This window comes from Mustela nivalis (genome assembly GCF_964662115.1).
Source record: "Mustela nivalis genome assembly, chromosome: 13".
NCBI classification, from domain to species: Eukaryota; Metazoa; Chordata; class Mammalia; order Carnivora; family Mustelidae; genus Mustela; species Mustela nivalis.
Window position 1 is genome coordinate 72,173,743 of NC_139032.1, and position 18,625 is coordinate 72,192,367.

General features: G+C 36.5%; 3 protein-coding genes across 3 annotated transcripts in view; 1 reads left to right on the forward strand and 2 right to left on the reverse strand.

Annotated features, from left to right (window-relative positions):
* ECPAS (Ecm29 proteasome adaptor and scaffold) overlaps positions 1-18,625 on the reverse strand; it is a 295,320-nt gene that overhangs the window by 200,469 nt on the left and 76,226 nt on the right. The gene's annotated exons all lie outside the window — the stretch shown is intronic.
* The window catches only part of GNG10 (G protein subunit gamma 10), a 36,688-nt gene that overhangs the window by 10,936 nt on the left and 7,127 nt on the right, over positions 1-18,625 (forward strand). The window lies entirely within an intron of this gene.
* The window catches only part of SHOC1 (shortage in chiasmata 1), a 77,522-nt gene continuing 61,119 nt past the window's right edge, over positions 2,223-18,625 (reverse strand). The window contains exons 25-29 of the mRNA XM_082696976.1: positions 16,864-16,957; positions 11,101-11,232; positions 9,305-9,454; positions 7,703-8,666; positions 2,223-3,396 (exon numbers count right to left, since the gene is read on the reverse strand). Coding sequence (XP_082553102.1) covers positions 3,296-3,396; positions 7,703-8,666; positions 9,305-9,454; positions 11,101-11,232; positions 16,864-16,957 — 1,441 coding nt within the window. The 3' untranslated portion in view covers positions 2,223-3,295. The remainder of the gene's footprint in view (positions 3,397-7,702; positions 8,667-9,304; positions 9,455-11,100; positions 11,233-16,863; positions 16,958-18,625) is intronic.

The following is an 18,625-nucleotide window of genomic DNA, read 5'->3' on the forward strand; positions in this document are numbered from 1 at the left end:
AGACTTAGGGCTGGACCTAGGACCTCGGAGTAAGGTCTCCCAAAACCTCTCTAAAGTGAGCAGCCCTATCACTAGCAATGGATCTAAGGGCAAGTAACTTTTTGGACCATGAAAAACCTCACAGGGAAATACTCTCAGAGGAAAAAAAAAAAAAATCAAAGTTCCATGCCAAGAGCCAGCCTGAGAAGTTGGGGCTATTCCAAACAATTCTTTCTGATGGGTTGTTTGGAAGATGATATTGGGAGGTCAGACTGACACTTCGGGTCCCGCAGCAAGGGCCCAACCAGACCCTTCCGGCTTCTATGGATCAGCCCAACCTGTCATGTGACAATGGCTCACTTTAGCAGAGCTCACTTTAGGAGTCACCAGACTCCTAATACAAGACTTGCTTCCCAATACCTCTGACAGAGGCTGTTCTGTTGTGCCCAAATTCCGAGACCCCCCAAAGACGACCACCAGAGTCCAGAGTCAAAGCCAAACAGCAAGGGTTGTTTATTATGAGTTCGAACTGGGACCTCCGCGCACTCCTTGCCAGTGATGCTAAGAGGTCCTGAGCTCAGAATCACAGCACTTTTTATACACTACTTGGGGAGGCAGGGACTTAGCATACAACATAGTATCTCATAACAAATCACTACATACCGCGGGAAAATCAAACTGGTGCGCTACAGAGCGGGAAAAAGCTGAGAATAGATTATTGGTTAGATCAAAGGGCTGTCATTCTTTAAACTGCTTAGTTGGTGCTGCTAGGGTACGTGCCCCCTCAGGATTGGCGGGGTCTCCCTGTCAAGCAGCGGGGAGCCAGATGGTTATTATCTCCCGTACCCAAAGCTGGGTGGGGGGTCCGGGGGCAGTCACTTTGTCACGTCCAATTCTGGGTGGGGGTTTCTCTGGCGCCAGATGGCTGTTATCTCTCGGCCCAGAGCCGGGTGGGGGTCCAGGAGTGGCCACTCTGCTAGGTTCGATTCTGGTCGGGGGTTGTGTGGTTACAGAGTGCCTATAGAAAGTTTGCTGGTAATTTTCCATCTCCTAGCATGGAAGGTACAAAAGCAGAAATAGCGGTTATGGTTATAATTTAGGCATCTCAGTTCCATGCCCAGGCAGAATCTGTCCTTAAACAGCAAGCACCATTGAGAAATGCCCACAGGAGGACTCAAATACTTAGACTCCATTTGGTGAGAAAGCAAGACATGAGTGTTGATTGCCTAGCCTCAAGGCTTGCTGCAGTTGGTGGCCTATGAAGAAACTCCTCTCCTCGGAAGCCAATTAAAGGCAGTATAAAGGTGATCTGCAAGCTGAGAAGCCTTAGCTTCTCATTAGTTTAGAAGCTATCCTGCCAAAACTTTAAGTAGAATAGCATATCCAATTAGATTTCCAGAAACAGTTTCTCTTTAAAGTCTTTACCCCCTACATACCTAAGCAAAACCAAACACCCTATAAAGAAAAGTGTAATAGCAAGAGGAGAGTAGGAGGAAAGTAAGAGGTGATGTTAAGCCCGTTTCAAAAAGGAGGACATGATTAACAGTAGCAAACGCTGAAGAGAGGTCAACTAGGGTGATGTCTGCATGTCTCTTGGATCTGAGAAGGTAGAGGTCAATTTTGGTAGTAATAAGGTGATAATTTCAGAAGCTAGGAAAGAGAGTATGCTTGTGGTCTTCAAACATTTTTGCTGGTGTACCACCTATAATAATGTCAAAAACCCATTACCTCCATTTTAGAGATGACATATAAAAGTTTTGTTAATAACCAAATAGATGCAAAGAATATAACTTTATTAGAAATCCTGATATTTGAAAATAAAATTAATACATCTTTAAAAAAATATTCTCAATGAAATATAAATACCAGAGTAATAAGAAACCTATAATCATCCATTAAAAAATATACAAACTACCCTCCAAAAATGTACCAACAGCATAGGAAAGTGTTCTTTCTCCAATATGCTGACACTGAATATTAAAATTTTCAAAGATTTTGCCAATCTGATAGGTGATCTGTTTTGCATTTGCCTGATGAGTAATAAAGCTACATACAATTTAAAATGTTTATTGGCTACTTTTGTTTCTTCAGTGTAATATCTATCCATATATTTTTTTCTATCTTTTTTTCTATCTACCCATATATTTTGCGCACTGTTCTATTAAGTTGTCTTTTTTCCAATTGTAGGATTCTTTGTATATTAGGAATGTATATCTTTTTTATTATGTAGGTTGCAAATAATTTCTTAGTGATTTGTTTTAAATTTTTATTTATGAAGGCAACACTTTATTATTATTATTTTTAAGTATTTAAGTAATCTCTACAACCAGTGTGAGGCCCAACTAATGACACTGGAATCAGGAATTGCCCAGTCCTCTGACTGAGTGAGGCAGGCATCCCTGAAGGCAACACTTTAAATGGGAAGTTCTCTGATGCCTGGGTGGCTCAGTAAATTAAGGGTCTGTCTTTGGCTCAGGTCAGGATCTCAAGGTCCTAGGATTAAGTCCCACACTGGGCTCTCTGCTCAGTGGGGGGTTGGCTTCTCCCGCTCCTTCTCCCTTTGTGCACTCTCCCTCTTCTTCTCCTCTCTCAAATAAATAAATAAAATGTTAAAAAAAAAAGTGGGAAGTTCTCTAACTTCAACTTTGCCTAGATTTTAACTTTCTTGGTACTGTAGGGTTGACTCTGGTGATCTTCACTTCTTGACTTAAAAGGTCAGCCTGAAATGGAGGCTCATTTTAAAAAGCTTGCTGGAGGGGTGCCTAGGTGGCTCAGTGGGTTAAGCCTCAGGTCATGATCTCAGGGTCCTGGGATCGAGCCATGGGGCTCTCTGCTCAGCGGGGAAACTGCTTCCCCTCTCTGCCTGCCTCTCTGCCTACTTGTGATCTCTCTCTGTCAAATAAATAAATAAAATCTTAAAAGAAAAAAAAGGGCTTGCTGGAGGAAAGGTGGGAAGCAGTGAGCCATTCGGAAGACAACTAAATTACCCTTTTATATATAGATACAATACTGTATATACTGCTGTTGCTCTAGATGTATATATTGTACCTACTGCTCTAAAAAAAAAAAAGAAGGCTTGCAGTGTTCAGGTGAATCTAGAAGATAATTGGATCTTACAACAATTATGCCAATCAGAATATTTAACATACAAAGATGCAAACAATAGGGCAGAATATATATTTTGAAATTTTAATATGGAAGAACCAAGAACATGTAACAAATGTATTTTATTTAATGAATGAGCAAATCTAAATCATTTTGTTACTAGATTTTCATCAAAAACAAAGGAATGTGGCACAGAGTATTATCCTTTCCTTCAAAAAAACCTCAGACGAGTTTGTCCATCAGCTCTACCAGGGACTTTTTCATATACCAGACGCCGTTTTTTGAATTGTGGTAGTTGTGAGCACAAGAAATCTGTTAAAAGGAGAAAAAGGAAAACCATTTTATTTCTGACAGTAATAAAGTATAGCTATTTTTCTAGCTATTCTGATGCATCCTATCTCTTCATCTATTTACAAAGTGTTAAAATTTCCAAACTGAGCTAAAATGACTATAAAAAATTACATTTTTATCAGAAATGCATCTGTAGGGGTGCCTGAGTGGCTCAGCGGATTAAGCCTCTGCCTTGGCTCAGGTCATGATCCCAGGGTCCTCGGATCAAGCCTCACACCCAGCTCTCTGTTCAGCGGGGGGCCTGCTTCCTCCTCTCTGTCTGCCTCTTTGCCTACTTGTGATCTCTGTCAAATAAATAAATAAAATCTTAAAAAAAATGCACCTGTATCTAATAGCCCAATACTAATTAGTATCATGTACACATATTTGTATGCTCATACTTTGCACAAATAATTCAATCTCCCTGGATTTAAGACCCTTTCATTTTAGTTTTCCCTAATTAATTACCTCCTATCTGTAATGTTGTAGAATTTATCCTGAGCTCTGATATATGATAGGTGGTGATCACGTATGGACTCACCTTCTATGACTGTATTATATATGACACTTTAGCCTGAAATATCCCAGATTTGGATTCTTATAGAGGTTAATTAATTAAATCAGTTAAAAAGGAGGCTAAAATATTTAAAACTATTTTAGTAATTATCCTGGGAATGTAATCTCATAATTAGAAGAGTTGGATGTCATTATAAGCAAATTTAAAAAGCAGTATAATAGGTAATTTTTATCACAGAGATCACAAATACACATCTATAAGACAGATGGAAAATTACCTTGAGATTATGTCAATGGCTTTGGATAAATTGTCTAGGCCTGAATTAATATGAATTCTAAAAGTTTATATCTTAGGGCACCTGGGTGGCTCAGTGGGTTGAGCCTCTGCTTTTGGCTCAGGTCACGATCTCAGGGTTCTGGGATCGAGTCCCGCATCGGGCTCTCTGCTCAGCAGGGAGCCTGCTTCCCTCTCTCTCTCTGCCTGCCTCTCTGCCTACTTGTGATTGATCTCTCTCTGTGTGTCAAATAAATAAATAAAATCTTTAAAAAAAAGTTTATATCTTAAACAGTGAAGGCTTTATACCTTATAAACAGTGTTTATACCTTAAACAGTGAAGGTAATGATGTGCTATGGGAAACCACAGTAAAAAAGTCAAAAGTTTCCATAGCGATAATGATACTAGTATCAAAGATTCATGTAAACTGTTTGAATAAAATTATTTTATGGAAGAAGTTTGAAAGTGGAAAAAAGCAATATTTCTAAACAAAATTATTTATCTAATATATTATTTAAAAATATATTTATAATTAAGTTAGTGAATTAAAATATAAGTAGACATTTGACTATTCCATCCATATCCCCAAAAGCTTAAATATAAAAGTTATTAGAAATAATTTTTGAGATCTTCTCATCGAGAAAATGGGAAGATTTTCCTATACATTGGGATGACCTAAGTTCAAGAACATATAGTAATTCACATGCTTGATTTGGTTCAAGATGGGAAAAAAATGGAATTTTTAATTCAGTTCTTTTATGAAGCTGGAATAAACTTCATGTCAAAAATGTGACAGTACAAGTAAAGAGCACAATAGGTTAATTGCATTATGAATATAGATATGAAAGTCAAAAATAAGTATTAGTAACCATATTCAACAACAAATGGAAAGAATCACTCTTCCAAAGCCAATTAAGTTTATTATAGAATAATAAGAATGATTTAATATTAGTAGACCTATTCTAATCCTTGACTTTAATGGATGAAAGGAAAAAACATATTTGATTTTCCCCAATAGGCAAAAAATATTTGGATAAAAATATTTGGATAAATATCCAAAAAATATTTGGATAAAATTCGGAATCTATTCCTCACGGAGGTTCTTATAAAACTGCGATAGAATAGTTCCCATTAAGATCAGGAACAAAACAGGAGTTCCTGGGTGGCTCAGTGGGTTAAAGTCTCTGTTTTTGGCTCAGGTCATGATCCCAGGGTCCTGGGATCGAGCCCTGCATTGGGCTCTCTGCTCAGCAGGGAGCCTGCTTTCTTTCCTCTCTCTCTGCCTGCCTCTCTGCCCACTTGTGATCTCTGTCAAATAAATTAAAAAAAAAAAAGGAGAAGATCAGGAACAAAACAAATTATGATTATTAAATAGGATCAAATCCAAGTTTTGTGAGTCCTGGCATTTATACAGTTCATCCTTGAACAATGAGGGTGTTAGGGATGCTGTCTCTCCCTACTCGAAAATCTAAATAAAGCTTTCTTTTAAAGTAATCTCTGCATCCAACATGGGGCTCAAACTCATGATCCTGAGATCAAGAGTCACATGCTCCACTGACTGAGCCAGCAAGGCACCCCAAAATTCTATAAATAACTTTTGACTTCTCTAATACTTGAACTACTAAGAGCCTACTGTGAACTGGAAGCCTTACTGATAACACAGACAATTAACACATATTTTGTATGTTATATGTATTATATACTGTATGCTTACAAGGAAATAAGCTAGAGAAAAGAAATGTTATAAAGAAATCTTAAGGAAAATATATTTATAGTACTGTATTGTATTTGTCAAAAACTCCATGTGTAAGTGGACCCACGCAGTTCAAACCTGTGTTTTTCAGGGGTCAACTGTACAGGTTGGGAGGTCCTCTTTATTTTATTTTATTCTTTACTTATTTTTTATTTATTAATATTATTTAATCCCAGTATAGTTAACATAATACAGTGTTATATTAGTTTCAGGTGTACAATATAGTGATTTATCCAAACCCATATATTACTCAGTGCTCGTCATGGCAAGTGAACTCTTTAATCCCCATCCCCTATTTCACCCATCCACCTACTTCCTCTCTGGTGACATCAGTTTGTACTCTATAGTTAAGGGTACGGTTCTTGGTTTGTCTTTTTATTTTTCTTGTCCCTTTGTTTTGTTTCTTAAATTCCACATATGGGTGAGATCATATGGTACTTGGGGAGGTCCTCTTTTAACAAAACAAAGAATACCAGATTTTCTGGGAGTCTCTCAAGTCTCACAAAAGGGCCTCTGCAAAAAAGGAGCTTTGAAGTTTAAGCTTCTCCCCTTTTTATTTATTTTTTTCCTATCGTGGTAAGGCTACATTTATATGGCCATTAGAACTTATATATTTTGTTCTAGATGTTCAAGCCAATGTAATAAATAACATTGAAAATAAAGGTACAAGAGGTATCTTTACCAGGAAAGAGAAAACTGTCCTTTTAAAAACTGACATGATTAGGGACGCCTGGGTGGCTCAGTGGGTGAAAGCCTCTGCCTTCTGCTCAGGTCATGATCCCTGGGATCAAGCCCTTCATCGGGCTCTCTGCTCAGCAGGAATACTGCTTCCCTTCCTCTCTCTCTGCCTGTCTCTCTGCCTACTTGTAATCTCTGTCAAAAAAAAAAAAATTGATATGATTAAATGTTCAGAAGCAGCAAATGTAAAGTAGAGCTAGTAGTAGTATTTATCTGATATCTATTTAATAGTATTCTTAGAATTCAGTAATCTGTATAAAGGGCCTAGAAGGGCACCTGGCCTATAATAAGCTCTTTTTTTTTTTTTAAATATTTTATTTATTTATTTGACAGACAGAAATCACAAGTAGGCAAAAGAGGCAGGCAGGGAGAGAGAGGAGGAAGCAGGCTCTCTGCGGAGCCGAGAGCCCGATGTGGGGCTCGATCCCAGGACCCTGGGATCATGACCTGAGCCGAAGGCAGAGGCTTTAACCCACTGAGCCACCCAGGCGCCCCTATAATAAGCTCTTAATAAAAGTTATCCCATTAAATATTCCTGCCCAACAAAGAAGTTAATTTTCTACTCATTGATTTCTCTGTTTAATCTTTGCTCATTTTATAGTCTTCAGCTTTACTTAGACTTGTTCTAAGGTTTTATTTTTCACTTCTTAAATTGAATGCTTACTTCATCTAAAGCTATAAGAATTTGACATATTTTGTTTGCATTTATTTTCTTAGATGTCTATAATTAGAATTCTGATTTTCTTTTTGACTCCAAAGTTTTTGAAGATTCTTTAAGTATATTATTTAAAGCAAACTTTTTTTTTAAGTTTAGAGATGGTTCTATCTTTTAATATTACATCTGTAAGGGGTACCTGGCTGGCTTATGTTGGGATGGCATGTGACTCTTGATCTTGGGATCGTGAGTTTGGGTCCCTCACTGGGTGTAGATATTGGAAAAAGAATAAATAAACTTTAAAAAAAATGACATCTCTGAGTAGTTTTATTAACATTAGGTAGTGTTTACCTGGTAATGATTTCTTGTCTCCTGAGTTAGATGAGGAGTCTGAGTGCCTCTTCTGTCCTAAACATTTCCCAGCTCTTTGGTGGAAATAAAGACTGCTGAATTCTTTTTGATTTACATTAGGATCAGAAGCACAAAATAAATCCAAACTGGGGGCAGATGGTAATTCTTTCCAGGATGTCCTTTTAGTCCCAGCATTTGACCTTTCACATATGAAGTCTTCTAACTCATCAGATAAACATTTTTGCTGATTAGTGAATAAATTATTTTCCTGAGAGTACCATTTGTCACATGCAGTCTGCTTTGCACCATATTTTAAGTTGAATGAGTGATTCTGTTGTTCCCATACATCTTTCTTAAAGTTCCAGTGAAGAGGAGATTGGGAGCCTTCTAGTGAAAAGCTAGGGGCAGACACTTCTTTATTTATATGTCCTTTTGCATCATGTGTTCCCTTTTTCTGGTAATTTATAAAATTAGGGGCAACTCTCTTCTGAGTGTCAATTGGTGATACTATGTTTTCATAGTTTATTTGTGTTAGATCCAAACAAAAGACATCTGACTCTGAATCATTCTGGTTTTGAAAGGAGTCATCAGCTACATTCTTTGATTCTGTATTAATCAGGAAAGGATTATGCACTATGTTAGGGTTACAATTGGAGTCTTTCCAGTAGCTGGCCTGATTGTAAGAAGTCACAGGTGGTAAAATGCATGGCATTTCTCTTAGTTCCATAAGGGAAGAGTTACAGTTTGAAGAGCTGTTTGTGTCTCCATGCACTGCCTCTCCTATATCTGAAAAGTGGTAATTTTCATTATGTCCTTGAAAGACAGAGTTTGAAGAGCCAGAAGCTAAACTCTGGGAGGTGAAGGTACTAGTCTTATTTCCATTTTCCTGAGGTGATGGACTTTGAGGTGAGTTTGTTATGGAAGAAGAACTAATCTTGAATAAGGAAGTGATGCTACAAAAATGCTAAAAATTTTTTAAAATTAATTAATGTAATACAAATACAACATAAACATCAGTCAAGTAATATAAAAAATACAACATAAACATTAGTCAAGTAAATATAAATAAAAATGCTTATCTATATGTAAAGAAAGCAAAATATAAATAAGTAGGGTATTATAATGATCCATGTCATAAGAACATAATTAGGCTCCATTAAAAGAAAAACTTATTGTAATTAGAAAATCCATTTTCTAATCCAATTTCTAACCCATTTTCTAATCATAATAGTTTTGAGTTATACAAGTTATATAAGAATACCATCTGCTTGATAAAAATTTAAAATTTTTACCAATAAGGCTAAAGTTTTCTTTACTACTATAATGAAGGGCATCAGGATTGTAAGCACATATGAATAGAGTGTGTGATCACATACTTGTGGGCACAATAACATTTCAAAATAATTTAAAGTGTGATAAACTGTACTGAATTATTTATATAGGATAGCTTGAGAATTCTATGTGAAATTTAGTTCAAGTAAATTATTTCTTTGCTACACAAAGTCCAAAACAATTAATCTTGCATACTTTCATTTTGAAAACTGTTATGGTAAGTGGAAAGGAAATAAACTCATGTAAGACTATGGAATTCAAATAACTAACCTTTAATACTTTTTCTGGAACTTCAGGTAAAAGCTCCTGAAGTTGACACAGAGTTGCTAATAATATCCAGTGCAGTGAAGGTCCTTTATTTAACATGAGCTGAGCCACCAATGGGTTAATACATGGAAAATCAAGTAAGTACATTTCTTCCTAGAAAAGAGTTTAAAGGAATAATCAGCCACTAGTCAATTGCAAATGACCCATTTTATTCTGCTCAATCTAGCATATTAAATTTTTTGTCATTGCATCTCTCCTCAATTTGAGATGTCTGGGAAATAAGTATGGCTACTAGGGAAAGGAACTTCTTTGGCAGTTAAGATTCATACGCTCTCAGAATTAAGAAAGATCTTAAAGTTCATTCATTTAAATCACTCATCCAAAAAATTTTATTACAGTTCATCTCCTTTGAATGACAATTGTTTTACCTAATGGTAGATTTCCTAATGAGAAATGTTTTAGGGGACTTTTATAACTCAAGATTTCTTTAGCTATCCCTTTGTAGGCCATATACTTCTATCACTATTTGATTAAGATGAACCATATTTATGAGAAACCATGTTTATGATACTTTCAGAAAAGCCTTGCTGTGAAGAGTATAGGAAGAACTTGTGTCGACCATAACTGACCTTAATGGTCTAAAAATATGTGTTTTCAGAGAGATCTCATAAAAGTTTAGAAATATAGCAGCCATGTTTTACTATTACTGCATTTTGTTTTCTTTCTGCATTACATTGGCTTTTTGCACCCTCTTTGATTTTACCAAATGACAGACATGTGAGTAGATTAGACATGCCTTGGTGAGAGGGAACCTGCACAGACATACATACATCCATAATTATACCCATACATGCTGATAGTACTATTTTCTGTTTAGGCATATAAAAATTCTATAATTTAATAAATATGAATGTTTGATGAATGTATATGAATACATTAATATTTTATTGAATTTATTTGCTTTATAATTTTATTTTTTAAATAGGTAAAATAGTCAAATGGTTCAAAATTCAAAAGGTACTAAAAGGTGTGCAGTAAAAACTCTCATCCTAACCCATTTTCCCAGTTCTCTCTGGAGATAACTAATGTTATCATTTCTTGATATCCTTGCAGAGATGTTTTATTCATTTACAAACACGTATAAATATTAATTTCCTTTGTTTTATACAAGTGGTAGTATACAAGCTCTATGCTGCAACTTCATTTTTAATGTAATATATCTTGAAGATCATTTCATATTAGTATGTAAAAAGCTTCATTATTCTTTTTTTTACATTTTCATGATTTGAATATATTAAAAAAAAGGTAACAAAGATACTAGGTTGGTATGAGAACTTGAAAATATTCATGCTTAAACAAAAGGAATTTCTAAAAATTAACTAATCAATCTTAAAAATATTTCAAAACTCTACTTTCAGTTTCAATTATGTAACTAAATTACTGACAAAATGGAAGGATGGAATTTTGCTGTACTCATATTTACTACTCTTAAGTGTTTAAATTTAGGAACTAGGAAAAGTTATCTTTTGAAAATATTAGACATTAAAGTCATTATATCACACTATAATACACTTGATTTGAAAGTTCATTATAAAAGATCTCATTAAAATACTTCTGTGAAGTTGAAAAATACCCATGATTCTAGAAAATGATCTAAATAAATGTTGTACATTATGGTTACTGCTATATATGCACATGCAAACATTAATGGACAAAAATAAGCTACCAAAAAGAGAATTCCAGTACATGTATTTATATTTGCCTTGTAAATGTCTAATTTACATAGTTAGGAAATGAACCTTAGATGGTGAAACTTCAAGCCAGGATTTATCCAACCATTCACGAGGATCTCTCTTTGAGGTCATTAAATTGTGATCAGCAATTTGCCGAATTATCAGTGCAGCCTCTTCCACTCCTGGGGCAATTATAAGCTAAAATATATTTTTTATATATTAGATTATAGGAAATTTTAGGAAGCAAAATATATAATTCAGAAATTGTTTGTAATCAGAAGAAAAAAAGCCCAGCAGATTTTAATCTTTGAATATAATTTTAGATATAATTTACCAAAATATGTGAAAGCCAGCATATTTTGTGAGGATAAGCAGTTTTCTTTCCTTCTTTAAATATGATATCCTTATGTTTTCCAATTTTTGGAGCTAAATTTCTTCATTTCCATTTTGTATTTATTAATAAATTTATTAAAAATTTGGATGCCATTTATAATATTTACTATTTTTGTTTTTTCCAAGTTAAATCTAGCAGTTCTCAAAAATAAGAATTTAAGGGGCACCTGGGTGGCTCTGTTGGTTAGGTGTTTGCCTCCAGCTTAGGTCATGATCCTCGGATCCTGGGATCAAGTTGGGCATTGGGCTCCCTGTTCCATGGGGAGACTGCTTCTCCCTCTCGCTCTGCCAGCCGCTCCCCATGCTTGTGCTAGCTCTCTCTTTGTCAAATAAATAAATAAAATCTTAAAAAAAAAAAAAAGAATTGGGGTGCTTGGATGGCTCAGGGGGTTAGGCCTCTGCCTTCGGCTGAGGTCATGATCCCAGAATCCTGGGATAGAGCCCCATGTCAGGCTCTCTGCTTAGCGGGGAGCCTGCTTCCCCCTCTCTCAGCCTGCCTCTCTGCCTACTTGTGATCTCTCTCTCTCTCTCTCTGTTAAATAAATAAATAAATAAATAAAATCTTTAAAAATAAATAATTTATTTTTTAAAAAGATAAGATTTTTCAAAATGATATTAGAAGATAAAGGATAGGGGCACCTGGGGGGCTCAGTGGGTTAAAGCCTCTGTCTTCGGCTCAAGTTATGATCTCAGGGTCCTGGGATGGAGCCCTGCATCGGGCTCTCTGCTCAGCAGGGAGCCTTCTTCCTCCTCTCTTTCTGTCTGCCTCTCTGCCTACTTGTGATCTCTCTCTGTGTAAAATAAATAAAAATCTAAAAAAAAAGATAAAAGATATTTACAGATGAATTTGATGCTGTATTTGATGCTAATGAAAAACATTATTTTAAAAAAGATTTTATTTATTTGACAGCACAAGCAAGGGGAGTGGCAGGCAGAGGGCAAGGGAGAAGCAGGGAGTCCAATGCGGGGCTCTATCCCAGGACCCTGGGATCATGACCTGAGCCGAAGGTAGATGCTTAACCAACGGAGCCACCCAGGCACCCCAAAAAGGAAAAAGTTTTGATTTAGAATATTTTGGGAATTGTTCCATCCAATACTGGCTTATTTGATGCTAAGCTCTGTATGTGTTAAACCTAATTCTAAAGAAAATTTCTTAATATCTCCTACTTCCTGTCTGTCACTTGTGTGTTTCCTCCATGCCTTTCTTTCGAAATGCCAGCCTTTTTCGTCTGCTTTCAGTTCCATTTTTAACTTCTTCATCTTTTAGATTCAGTTGAAGTAAAAATAGTCCATGGGTTAGCAGGCTTTTTTTTTTAAAGATTTATTTATTTAATTTACCGAGAGAGGAGTTTGGGGAAGAGGGAGAGGGAGAGAGAGTCTTAAGCAGACTCTGTGCTAAGCAAAGAGCCCAACAGAGGGTTCAGTCTCAAGACCCTGAGATCATGAGTGGAGCCCAAACCAAGGGTCAGTGGCTCAACTAACTACTACCCAGGCACCCTAGTCCATGGGTTAGCAGTTTAATGTGAATAGGAAACACTGCCCTAAATAACCATATCTTAGAAATATAAACCTCCTGTCCTGTAGTGAAAATTCAAGAAACAAAGACTGTACAAACCTCATAAAATAATTATGACAATATTTTTTTTCACAAGATAACAAATAAAAAAACTGTTAGTACATAAAACTGGGGAGTATATGTATTCTAAAGAAGGATTTTCTTTAAATTATATTAAGTAGGTATAATTTTTTTTTTCTTTTTTTTTTGAGAGAGAGGGAGAGTAAGCAGTTGAGGGGAGAGGAGGAGGGGCAGAGTGAGAGGGAAAGAGAGAATCTTAAGTAGGCTCCATCTGCTGTGGTTTTGGGAGCCTGACTAGGCCTCCACTCAGGCTCAATCTCATGACCCTGAGATCATGACTTGAGGTAAAATCAAGTCGCTTTCTTAACTGACTGAGTCACCCATGCACTCAAAATATGTATAGAGTGCACAGACATAAGAGTGTTTGATTCCAAATTAATTTTTAAAAAAAATTTATTTGACAGAGATCACAAGTAGGCAGAAGGGCAGGCAGAGAGAGAGGGGGAAGCAGGCTCCCCACCGAGCAGAGAGCCCGATGTGGGGCTCGATCCTAGGACCCTGGGATCATGAACTGAGTTGAATGCAGGGGCTTTAACCTACTGAGCCATCCAGGTGCCCTTCCAAATTAATTTTATTGCAGTTTTGTATATTTTAAGAAGATCTGATGCTTTTATTTAAATATAAAAGGCACAATTTTATGGTGATGGTAATGAATAATACCTTAATTTATTAGGCAAGAATTCTGGAGTTCATGGCTAGACTTTGGGAGATTCAGGAACCTCAACAATATTTTCAAAATTTTGCATATATGTTTATCTATGCATTTTTCTGTAAAAGGAGCTAATAACAAATTTACAGAGCTTTTTGACATTAGAATAAAATACAGCACAACACTACTAGCAATATTTTCTTTTAGCTTAAGAAAATGTAGTTAAACTTCTTAATGTTTCCTTAATGGCTAGGTCTTCAGATGCCTGAAAAAAAATTTTTTTTAAATCCATACTGATGTGTTCTAACAGGCCCAAAGCCATATTACTAAATTCGGTAAACTAAAGCAACAATATACTCTAAAATAATTTGAGTCTAGGGAACCCCCTGTATTTTTTTTTATTTTTAAGATTTTATTTATTTATTTGACAAAGAGAGCAAGAGAGTACAAGCAGGCAGAGCAGCGGAGGGAGAGGGAGAAGCAGGCTCCCCCTGAGCAGGGAGCTGGATGCGGGGCTCTAATCCTAGGACCCTGGGATCATGACCTGAGCAGAAGGCTGTTGCTTAACCACGTGAGCCACCCAGGCACCCCTTTAATGTGGTAATGTCATCAAGTCAGGAGAATAGGAGGCTTGAGTACTGGTGACATATTGATAATAGAACAAACTGTTATTTGTTTCTTAAATTCTATGGGAAAACTGATCTACTTTTAAGATTATTATGTATAACTTGAAAAGCTCTTGGAATAGTTTGATCCAGGTGAGAGCAGACTTTTGTTTGGAATGGATTGTGCCTGGGCATACTTCCTGTGTCATCCCTAAATGCTTTCCTTGGAACATGTCCTCTATGGGCCATGTCACTGTACCTGAACATAGTATTGCTCACTAGTATCATATAACCCATATATACAAGAATAAAATGATTCCCTTAAGTATATTTTGCAAATAACTGCTTACCATTAGCTGAAAAGAGGCTGGTTAAGTGGTGAAAGCACACTTGAATGGGTAAGGGAAATATACTTACATTTGCCGTTCACTGATAACTTTTCTAAGAAATTTATTTCAATGTTTAATATGCATCACAGGGTCAAAATGATTAGGATTCTATTTCAAATAGATAATTTGTTAATTTTCTTAACAGGTTGTGCTTTGATTTAATTCAATTCAGTAGATGTTTGTTGAACATTTTTACTGGGTACAAAGTACTGTGCTGGATGCTATACATTTTTTAAACAAAAAGGTTCTTCTCTCCAGAGTGGAAGGCATATGAATGAATACATCATGCTACAATAAAGATATGAAGTGCTCTTGCGAGAACGGGAGGAGAGATTTATCTTGAGAGGGCATACTTGGGACACATTTCTTAATGGAGGTAGTGTTTGAGCTGGGCAACAAAAGATATAACTCCAAAGGCTAGCAGTAGGAGGAAGGGGGAGACAGCGTGTGATGACATGTTTGTGGACTGGCTGGCTGTGATAGTGTGGACATATTCAGGAAATAGTGAGTAGAATGATGCTAAAGGAAGAATTACTAGGGGCCAAATTATGAAGTTTGAATCCAGCTGAGTTTGATCTCTATTTTGAATGAATTAGGGAGCTACGAAATGTCTTTTGAGCAAGAAAATTTGATTTAACAACACATATTATCAAGAGTCTACTAGGGGTGCCTGGGTGGCTAAGTGGGTTAAGCCGCTGCCTTCGGCTCAGGTCATGATCTCAGGGTCCTGGGATGGAGCCCCACATCGGGCTCTCTGCTCAGCAGGGAGCCTGCTTCCCTCTCTCTCCCTCTCTGCCTGCCTCTCCATCTACTTGTGATTTCTCTCTGTCAAATAAATAAATAAAATCTTAAAAAAAAAAAAAAAAAGAGTCTACTAGATACTTGGTGCTGTGCTGGGTGCCAGGAACACGAAAACAAATAAACATGTTTCCTTTCTTTCAGGAGTTTACAGTTCAGGAAGTGAAATGTTCACAGCTTTATTTCAGAAATGTAATTGGTGTGAATATTATGCAACAAAGGAGGACAACTAGAAATAAGGAGATTAGTCAGGAAGTTGCTTTAAAACTCTAAAAGGGGCGCCTGGGTGGCTCAGTGGGTTAAGCCGCTGCCTTTGGCTCAGGTCATGATCTCAGGGTCCTGGGATCGAGTCCCGCATCGGGCTCTCTGCTCAGCAGGGAGCCTGCTTCCTCCTCTCTCTCTCTCTCTGCCTGCCTCTCTGCCTACTTGTGATCTCTCTCTGTCAAATAAATAAATAAAATCTTAAAAAAAAAAAACCTCTAAAAGAGAGATGAAGGTCTGAATTTGGGGAAAAGCAGTAGGAGTAGAATGGAGACACATATTCTAGAGACACTGCAGTTACAGATTAAGTTATAGTACTAATGCCATAAACTAAGTTTGGGGAGAATGAGAAGTTGTGTTTTGGACATAATATTGTTTGAGGCACCTGTCGGATATTCATGTAGAGATTTCCAGTAGAATGCCAGAATATCGGTGCAGACCTTAAAAAAAGTCAAGAAATTTTTAAGGATTATACTCAGAAATGAAAGCTAAATTTGTGGGAATTTTGAATTTATTAAGGAGAGAGTTAAAGTGGTAACAGAAGAGGACTGAGCCCTGAATTTGGAGGATTATCTAAATTTCATAATGGGACATTGAAAAAAGAACCAAGAAAGGACACTGGTTAGGGATCACTACAGCAGATTAAAAAAAAGTATATGTTTCTTAAATGAACATATTTGATCAATGCATATTTACTTTTATTTATATCCTGCCAAGCAGCAACTAAGAGATAAAATATGACTTTAAATTTTTTAAGGCCTTTAATATTTATTATTTTATTTTATTTATTTGGGAGAGAGAGAGCACAAGCAGGGGAAGCAGCAGAGGGAAGAGAAGCAGGCTCCCTGCTGAGCAAGGGGGCCACACACGCCTTGAACCCAGGACCCTTGGATCATGACCAGAGCCAAAGGCAGGATGCTCAACCAACTGAGCCACCCAGGTGCCCCAAGGGGCCCTTCTTCTAGAACAGAAGTTTAAATGGAAAGAATATTAACTTTTTAGTTTATTGTAATGTTTCTTTGCACTGGACACTTGAATTTGAGTATAATTTTGGTTTATGAAAAATACTTATAAACAAACATTAAAAAAAAAGAATACCTTTACATCCAGTTCTTCTGATTTTAGCCCAAATGATACCAAAGCTGCATAAATCAGTGCTAGATGATGAAGTGTTTTTTCTGTAAGATGGTACCTAAAAAAAAATTATATTACTATACTTATACTCATTTGATATCTGATTGTTCCTATTAGAAGTTCAATTCACTTTCCATATTTCATGTTACGACAATAATGTGACTAAGGTAAAACTTTGTGGCAGACTCGGCACTCTTTTAAGATGTTTCCACCTCCATTCTTTAACAATCCAGTTGAATCTAGGGGATGCTGAGAGTGTGTTTGAGGGGAGAAGTTTAACTCATCCCCTTACTGGCTCCAGGGATGGTTATCTGACTGACCCCAACTAAAATACTCTATCTCCCTGGCTAAAGTAACAGGTTCAGATAGGAACACGTGACCAGAACCAGAATAACTAGAATCCTTCCTGGGTCTTTTCCTTGAACTGTTCGAAAAAACACCTTTTAAAATGATCATTATGTGATGTGATAGAGGTGTTAGCTAACCCTACAGTGATAATCATATTATAATACATAAATGTATCAAATCAGCATGTTGTAGACCTTAAACTTACACAATCTGGTATGTCAATAGTATCAATTAAAAGAACACTCCTTTTTCCCCCACTATGGGTATTAAGCAGATCAGATTGAGTCTTGAGCTATCTGCCTTGAGCTACTGACTTTATCCACTTTAAGTACTCTAAGCAGCAAAAGGGAAATTTATTGGTTCATATTACTAGGAAGTCCAGGAGAAGACATTATTGGATTCAGGGACTCAAACCATGTCATCAAGACAAGGTCTCCTTAATTTATTGGCTCTCCTTTCCCCTGCTGGTTTTTTTTCCTCGGGTTAGCTTTTTCCATAAGAGTGGCTGACAAGAGTGGCTTACTATGCTTAAACTGTTTGTACAAACAATGTGGTTTCTGCTGAACACCTGCTTTTCTTCTTGGGAGTCTAGAATTTTAATATGTGCTAGGCAGAGAGTGCCTACATGATCAATCCTTAGCGAAAGCCCTGGGGTTTGAGTCTCTAGTGAGTTTCCCTGGTACACAACACTTTACAAGTGTTGTCACAACTCTTTCCTGTGGAAATTAAGCATATTCTGTGTGATTCTACTAGGAGAAGATTCCTGGAAGCATCCTTCTAGCTTCCTCTGGATTTTGTTCCATGCACTTTTTCCCTTTGCTGATTTTGTTTGGTAACAGTTTACTATAATAAATCATAGTCATGAGTACAAGTAAGGCCGAGTCCAGTGAATCCTTTTACCAAATCATCAAAAATGGGGGTAGTCTTGGGGACTCCTAACACATTTTCTTAAACAAGAACTAATGGCATGAACTACGAAGGTAATTCAAGCAATTTTATTTTGTATGTTGAATTTTCCTCATTTGGTCAGTTGATTAAGATATTTCTTAAATGTTTTATATATCTAAAAATATGGAACTGAGAAACCTAGAAGTCTGAAAATAGCTACATTTTATAATAATAGCTTATTGTAAATAAGTAACTCTTCATATCCTGAACATCAAACTATCTCAGACTTACATAACTGGGTTTTTTTCCCATGAAAATCTGGGTAAAAATAAGTGTGAATCCCTCTTTTTGGCTGTACTTCAATTATACCTCTGGAATATAGGTGACTTGCAATCTAAAAACAACCTAAATTTTTTTCCTAAACAGTTTTATCTATAAGATACTTCCAAGCTCTTGAAAAAGTTAAATGCTTCACAAGTAAGTTCCAAGC